Below are 8,119 nucleotides of genomic sequence, written 5' to 3'. Positions count from 1 at the left end.
ATGATACACCAACATCCACACATATGAACCAAAGGGCCGGTGGATTACCACCGGCCGTCATTGATATAGTTAGATAGGAGATAGATGGGGCACTCCAAGACAAACTTAGAGTTAACATGTCCCATGGGGGCACTCTTATCGGAGGCCATATGATAGCTGGTTCGACTACGACCCATACCCACATGGGATGAGAATACCCGAATTTACAATTTTTTTGGATGACAAGGGTAGGAGCACACATGAGCACATAAGCCAATTCTTAGCTCAAGTAGGAGAATTGGTCGATAAGGAGGCATTCCGCGTATGTTTATTCTCATTGTCCCTAATCAGTATCGCTTTCGCATGCTACGCCACCTTGCCACCTAACTCTATTTACTCTTGGGGAGACTTAGAGGAGAATTTTCATGACAATTTTTTCTGTGGGGATTATGAGTATAGATCTAGTTGACTTAGCAGCCCTACGATAGGGAAAGGATGAATCGGTTAATGATTATATCTGGAGGTTCTAGGACACTAGAAACTGATGCTTCCAGATCCACACCATAGAGAAGCAAGCGGTAGGGCTAACTCTTTAGTGGGATGTGCTATTATCTAAAATAAAAACTAGAAGGCATCCAATTTTTTACATTAGCGCAATTACATCAGCGGGCTTTGGCTTGTGAAAGTCTGAGCAGAGATACACCTAAGGCAGCATATCACAGTATTAATTTAGTAAATTATGATCAAAGTTGCTCGGACGACAACCCAAAAGAGGTGTATGCCGTTGAGATGGTTTGGCGAGCCGAGGTCAAAGCGTCATCCTTTACCTCTCTCCAACCGGTCAAAAAAACCAGCAAGAAGAGGTAAAATATACATTTAATATTGCCAAATACGACAAAATATTTGATAAATTAGTGAAGAGCGGCAACATTAAAATGGCTCATACCATCCCACCTACTAATGTATTAAAAAGGAAAACATATTGTAAATGGCACAATTCTTTTTCTCACGCTACTAATGATTGCAATGTGTTTCACCGACAGATACAATCGACCATTAATGAGGACCGATTGAGTTTTCAGAAAATGTAGGTGGATAAAAAACCCTTCTTTGTCAACACCCTTGATCTCAATGGTAAGGAAGTCTTGGTTCTGCCGGAGGTGGCCAATAAAGACTAGAGAAATGGTGTCCTCATCGGCGACCCTTGGGTTCCTGATGAAAACAAGGAAACTATCTCCAGGAAGGTCATTGCCAAAAGAACACCAGATGGGTGAGAGACGCTGAAGATCACCATCATGTCCTCCAACACTGGGACAGGCATAGACAAGCGGCAAAGCCAAAGCTCATGTTCTGCACATCGCGGACGGTCTAGAGGCGTGGACGGTCCGGATCGCTGGTAGACAGTCCGACCACCACGGGCGGACGGTCCAGCATCGACTAGAGGCAGCAGCAACCACGAACCTTCAAACCTCAACGACCCGAAATAGGTATTTGGAAGCAAAATACAGCTAAAGCACCTAGTCAGCTGATTAAAGCCGACCCAACTTTTGATCAGTTGTTGTCCAAGTATGTCAACAAGAAGGTCGGTCACCATTATCGGTCAGGAAAGCGACCTCACACACCTGACCTGGAAAAAAACAAAACAATTGGACCTCTCCACCAAGCAAGGTCGAATGAATCATCCTAATATGTTGTCCAATTGACACCACAAACACCAGCATGGTCGCCTCCACCCCAATATTCACCCTATTATCCACTCATGACATACCCACCTAAATTCTCATACCCTCATACACCCACATCGACGGCATATGTCCCAAATAAAATGTGGGGCATACCGCTATACCCTTACAGGATGCCACCACACCAAGCCTGGGGGCACCACAAACATCTGTGTTTGACAGGTTAACCCCACCGTTGCAAGACCGATTGAGTCTCCCTCAATCTGGTCAGCAAGGATAGCTCCATCAAGATTGTCGCAATACTCAGCCACAAAGACCGACCAATTTGGCAGAGGGCATGAGAAGAAAACTCCCACATATGTAGAATTGGCCTCAAGTTCCTAGGAAGGAAAAATGACAACATCTAGTGACATCATTAAAATAGGCACAACATATGTCATCATTAATGGTAATAAGCCGATGACCTTCAGTGAACCATCCAAAAATAATAAAGAAAAAGTAAAGTCAATAGCAGTAAAAACACTTGACCCTAAATACTCCATATCCCCGATGGTGCCCATCGGGAGTAAAGCACTCTCAAAAGCGCAAGCTGCAGCACCTGAGAGCAAAAGAAAGAAGGCATGAGAAGGTGGAAAAGATATTCAATGATACACACCCTCAAATCCACCACCAAAAAGGTGGAGACCCAAGGCCGTTGAAATAAAAGAAACGGTAACAAAAATGCAAGATGAAACACCCAAGGCGCAAGCCCCTGTAGGTATCGTGGACAGTCTGGCTCCAGAAGTCGGACCGTTCGCGTCTATGGAGGACCGTCTGGCCATAGCGGTTGTACCGTCCATGCCCCACTAGGGAGCTCTTGAAGACTCCCGGTCCCTATGGACCTGAGTGGCAATAGCAATGACAATTTATTAGGAGAATACATGGTGGATTATGAAGCTTCGTTGCAGCGCGCAGATATGTAAATTAATATAATTACCTTTTCAGTCGATTATACTATTATCAGAGATGATGAACCTGTGGAGGCTCAGTTTGATTTCGGTCATAAATACATGATCTTCACCAAACCCAAGGAATCGGTCAATCATTTGAAGCTGCTATTCGTGCACCACCACATTGATGGGATACCAATTTCTAGGACGCTAATTGATACATGAGCGACCGTAAATTTAATGCCTTACTGTTGTATAGAAAGCTAGGCAAACATGATAGCGAGTTGATCAGTACCAACATGATGCTCAACGGTGTCGGGAGTGACAGACCGATCAAGGCAAAGGGTGTCACAACCGTTGAACTAACCATCAGGACAAAGACCCTCTCTGCAGCCTTCTTCGTTGCCGAAATAGAATGAAATTGTAGTATCATCTTAGGCAAAGATTGGATTCATGCTAATCAATGTGTATCTTCCACTTTACATCAAATTTTACTTCAATGGTAGGCAATGAAGTAGAAATTGCGCATGCAGACACATCCACTTGCATTGCTATGGTCGATGCCCCTTTGCTTTGGACTTATGGCACTACTAAATGTTTAACAGGAGTTGATTTTTTTAGACTACCAGTTCATAAGTGTATGCAGAGACGGCTTCACGCTGGTGATGCTAGAGCCGATGGGAAATCGGTTAAACCATAAGTGAACGATGAAAGAAACACCCATCAACTTGTACCAGGTCGCGGATGGTCCAGGCTCTAAGGCTAGACAGTACAAAGTTCAGTAGAGAGGGTCGCAGTGTGCATGCCCTCTCGTAGATGGTCAGGCCACTAGGGAGAGGGAACCTCGACCGGGACGAGGATTTTCCCGAGAACACACCCTGTTCGAGGGAAGACTCGGGCAAGGCGGAGTTATGGTGACCCTGAGAGGGGCCTCGGGCGATGCGCGGTTCATGATCCTTCGTCCTCGAGGAATGTGCCTTGATGGTGGTCTAGGGGTTAAGCGTGTTTTAGGGGTGTAATCTAGGTACCCCTAATTACGATACCCGACAGTAGCCTTCTTCACCTCAATCTTCATCTCTCTTCGACTCTACGTCGTTTGGAGGCATCTTGGGTGGCGTACCGACACTAAGACAAACTCTAGGATCTCTCCTCCCTAACGGGGTCCCTCCCCGGTGGCAAGATCCAGGTGTTATTAGTGAAAGCCGCTACCCGTACGCACACGCGGTCCATCCGACCACCAAACGCGGATCATCCGGCTCAACGCAAGGATACCCGCTCCTGGCGCCAGGTTGTGGACCGTCCGCGCCACTGCAGAAAGCCCGCCAAGCGGAACAACTCCCAGCGATTGATGCCCAAATTTGTGCCAACAATTACCTAATTCCGAGTGATTGATGCCCAAATGGCTCAAATGACAAACACAATTAGCTAGCTATTGCCTATGGTATACACGTACGAAGGTCGATCGTCGACGATGTGTCCCGACGTTTGTAGTCATGTCCAGTCCTTTGGCGTTTGTAGTCATGTCCAGTCCTTTGGCGACGTGGTGGCAGCACCGTGACTAGAATTATGTGTTCTAAGTCCTAACTTAGAAACTGGCTTACGTGAGCAGGCCAACAGTTGCTGCTAACTTATGTTACATGAGGAAGATAGCAGAGGCTGGACTGCTTAGCATGAGACTGTTGAGTGAACCAAACGAACATTGTTTGATAAATTAAATAACTAAGTAATATACTTAAGTGTATACTTGAGAGACCCAATATTTTGGGACCATGGAAGGCCGCCAGCTCGACCCCTCAGCTATGGACCTGGATCTGTTGCTGGTTGTAATCGTTTTTACCATTTATCTTTCAGCTCATCTATATAGCAATTAACTGTTCACTTTTAATTTATGATCTATTTGTCACTCACATTTTTTAAATTCTCACCTCACCTCTCTCCTCCCTCTCTCACAGACACAGCATACAAGCTTCGAAGTGAAATTTAGCTAATTTTTCCGCTGCACTGCATCTCACTGCTCCCGGCCCGGGGTACTATGTTTCGAAAATTTAATTGATCTTCTTGATCAATACAATAGCAGCTCTGCTGTCTGATTTTTTTTCAGTTTTTTTTTTTTTTTGATTGATGATGATGCCCTTACTTACGCCTTAAGTCCGATCCTGTCTTAATTTGACAGGGTATTTCGTGGTGGTCAACTAAGTTGCTATTGTTTACCCCACCCTTGCCACCTTACATTCCATTTCGGTTCACCAATTCTCAGTCCGAAGGTGAGTCCACTGACACAGACATAGTAGGGTCGTGAGTTACGAGAGGTGCGGTCATTAACAATGGCAGAACAAGGCTGAAACTCTCTCTGCACACACCATCTGACCAGATTCATCATCCTCTCAGCCTGCTAGTCAACAATTACCCAACCTCCTGGTGGGTCAAATCACCTTAATTTACCGCATCCACAAGGCTGCACGGGAGCATGCCCTTCGTATTTAGGATCAGGTGGGAGATGTCTCCAGATTTACAAGTCCAACCATGGCTCTCTGTGTGGCAGCCGTAGCAGCGCTGCACCTGCTGCATCTCCTGTCCGCCGCACCAGCGCTCCACGCAGCCACCAGCGTAGCATCGCCAGGTTGCCTCAGCGAGTGCGGCGAGGTCAGTATACCTTACCCGTTCGGTGTCGGCGCCGGCTGCTACGCCGAGGGGTTCCAGCTCACCTGCGACGAGACCCACGACGCCCCAAAGCTCCTGTTGGGCAACACTAGTGTGGTGGTGCTCAACATCTCTCTGCACGACGGGAGCCTGCACATCGACAACGGCGTCGTCAGTCTGACGGGGAGAAGCCTGTACAGCATGGACTGGGGGATCCCCCTCGGCGGCAACGGCATCTTCACGCTGTCCTCGTTCTGGAACAGCTTCTTCGTCATGGGGTGCGGGTTCAGGTTCCAGGTCAGGCAGCCGGGCGCGGACAACATGATCGTCGTGTGCCGTTCGCGGTGCCTGAGCGGGCGTCCCGCGGTAGCCACCGACGGCACCTGCTCGGGTGCTGGATGCTGCGAGGCGTCCTTGCCCGGATCGAGCAGCATGTACTCGATCAAGCTCGAATCTCTGGACGGCACCGCGACGGAGGAGCAGCCGCCGTTCAACGCCACGTTTGTCATCGCGGATAAGGAGTGGTGGATCACAGGCAACCACGGTATGCTTCTGCAGGAGGCCGTCTCGGATGGCCAGCTGGGCGTGTCGTCTGGCTCCGCTCTTCCGCTGCAGATCAAGGCTGGTGGCAAGTGGAACTTTGGAAACCTGTCTTGTGCGGACGCTCCGAGGTCAAGTGGCTATGGGTGCCTTAGCTCCAACAGCTACTGCCATGATCACTGGAACGGTGAATCGTCTGGGTACATATGCCGCTGCAGCGACGGCTACGAGGGCAACCCTTACATAAGAAATGGATGCAAAGGTCTGCAACTTGTCATCACTGAAATATAAGAGAGAAGAGTCCCAGTTCCAATTCTTCTCACAGCAGCTAGCTAACATGCTGTTTCACATAACTGTGTTTTGCATTGCAGCAAATGTTGACGAGTGCACAATCCGAGACAAGTACCAGTGCTTTGGTGACTGCATTAACGTGGATGGATTTTATAAGTGCGTCTGTCCACTTGGCACCTCTGGAAACCCCATGGAACCACATGGATGCATCCAAGATACAGAGAAGTTCTCAGGTAACACAGGTAACAACGTTTTCCAACAACCTGTAGCTTCACAACTGTCTGTGACAATGTTATCTTTTGTGGGGAAAAAAACACTACTTGAAACATATCTGAATGATTGAATCCACATACTTTTTTTTTCAGGATTAGCTGTTGCCACAGGGATTTGCTGTGGCGGGTGCCTTGTTCTTCTCATCTTCGCTGCCATCCTCCTGAGGCAAAAGCTAAGAGCCCGGAAAGCCAAGAAGCTGAGGAACTTTTACTTCAGGAAGAACCGTGGGTTGCTGCTGCAACAACTGGTAGACAAGGACATTGCTGAAAGGATGATCTTCAGCCTGGAAGAGCTAGAGAAGGCAACAGATACGTTCAACGTGGATCGCAAGATCGGCAAGGGAGGCCATGGTACCGTCTACAAGGGCATTCTGTCCGACCAACGCGTCGTAGCCATTAAAATGTCAAGACGAGCGGTGCAGAGCGAGACTGACAACTTCATAAACGAGGTCGCCATTCTTTCCCAGGTGAACCACAGGAACGTGGTAAAGCTCTTCGGATGCTGCCTGGAGACAGAGGTCCCACTGCTAGTGTACGAGTTCATCTCGAATGGAACCCTTCATGAGCACCTTCATGTCAGCTCTTCGCAGTCGTTGCCATGGAGGGAACGGCTGAGGATCGCACTTGAAGTCGCGCGATCTCTTGCGTATCTACACTCTGCTGCTTCCCTGTCAATAGTTCACAGGGACATCAAGGCTACCAATATTCTGCTTGACGACAATCTAACGGCGAAGGTGTCGGACTTTGGAGCTTCTCGTGGCATCCCTATTGACGAGACCAGAATAACCACCGCCATCCAAGGAACTTTTGGGTACCTGGATCCGGAATGCTATAACACGAGACGGCTCACCGAGAAGAGCGACGTGTACAGCTTCGGCGTCATGCTTGTGGAGCTTCTAACAAGGGAGAAACCGCATGTCTACATGTCAGCGGCAGGCGACAGTCTAGTGGAGCAGTTCCTGATACTACACAGGCAAGACAAGCTCGCTGAGATACTGGACCCGCAGGTTGCCAAGGAAGGGGAGGAAGAAGCCCGAGTAGTGGCCGAGATCGCAGCGATGTGTGTGAGCTCAAGCGGGGACGATAGGCCCACCATGAAGCAAGTCGAGATGGGACTCGAGGTGCTGCAAAGCGCAGCGACCAGCGTTAAGAACACTCCGAGAACTGAGGAGCACGTCGTGGACATTCCTTCAGCTGGGCGCCGACAGAGTGGCGGTACTACTGACGGGAAGAACATCAGCAGGCGGTTTAGTATGGAAAGGGAGGTCTTGTTGTCCATGGATTTCCCACGCTAACTTGGGTCCATTTTTGTACTCCATTTATAATGTACATAGATTTAAATATTACCAGGTAATAACCGCACGGTTGCAACGGAAAAACATAATATCATAATCTATTATGTTAAGTAAGTATTATATCATCCCAGTCATTCTCACTACCGGAATCGGCTTCTTTGCCGAGTGTCTGAATCACTCGGCAAAGCCTGAAAAACACTCGGCACAGGCTTTGCCGAGTGTCGCACTCGGCAAAGAGGGCTCGGCAACAGTACATCGGCAAACAGGGGCGGAGGGCCCATTATGGCCCATTATGGCCCAAGCCATACCTAGAAAAACAGAAATCCCTAATCAGCTATCCGCCTATCCGGCCGCCGCACGTCCGTCGAGCAGCCAACAGGCAACAGACGCCCAGCCGGCCAGCCGCCAGCCCCAGCAGCGGCACTCAGGCGCCCAGCCCCACGCCGTTCGCCCGCGGCCCCGCGCCCAGCACTCCAGCAGCCCCAGCAGGC

The 8,119-nt window shown here is 48.9% G+C and overlaps 1 protein-coding gene across 1 annotated transcript; it reads left to right on the top strand.

Moving 5' to 3' along the window:
* Positions 1–4,996: 4,996 nt before the first annotated feature.
* LOC103630079 (wall-associated receptor kinase 5) lies at positions 4,997–7,650 on the top strand. The gene is made up of 3 exons (XM_020540105.2): positions 4,997–6,032; positions 6,142–6,294; positions 6,427–7,650. Exons 1-3 carry the CDS (start codon positions 5,114–5,116, stop codon positions 7,626–7,628), a joined length of 2,274 nt encoding a protein of 757 aa, XP_020395694.1. The 5' UTR covers positions 4,997–5,113; the 3' UTR covers positions 7,629–7,650.
* The last annotated feature ends 469 nt before the right edge of the window (positions 7,651–8,119 follow it).

This window comes from Zea mays, chromosome 6 (genome assembly GCF_902167145.1).
Source record: "Zea mays cultivar B73 chromosome 6, Zm-B73-REFERENCE-NAM-5.0, whole genome shotgun sequence".
Lineage (NCBI taxonomy): Eukaryota > Viridiplantae > Streptophyta > Magnoliopsida > Poales > Poaceae > Zea > Zea mays.
This window is presented reverse-complemented; position numbering and strand designations above follow the sequence as displayed.

Coding starts and splice junctions, on each gene's coding strand:
- LOC103630079 (XM_020540105.2), top strand. CDS start 5,114: ATGGCTCTCTGTGTGGCAGCCGTAGCAGCGCTGCACCTGCTGCATCTC. Junction 6,033..6,141: donor CATAAGAAATGGATGCAAAG/GTCTGCAACTTG, acceptor TTTGCATTGCAG/CAAATGTTGACGAGTGCACA. Junction 6,295..6,426: donor AGATACAGAGAAGTTCTCAG/GTAACACAGGTA, acceptor TTTTTTTTTCAG/GATTAGCTGTTGCCACAGGG.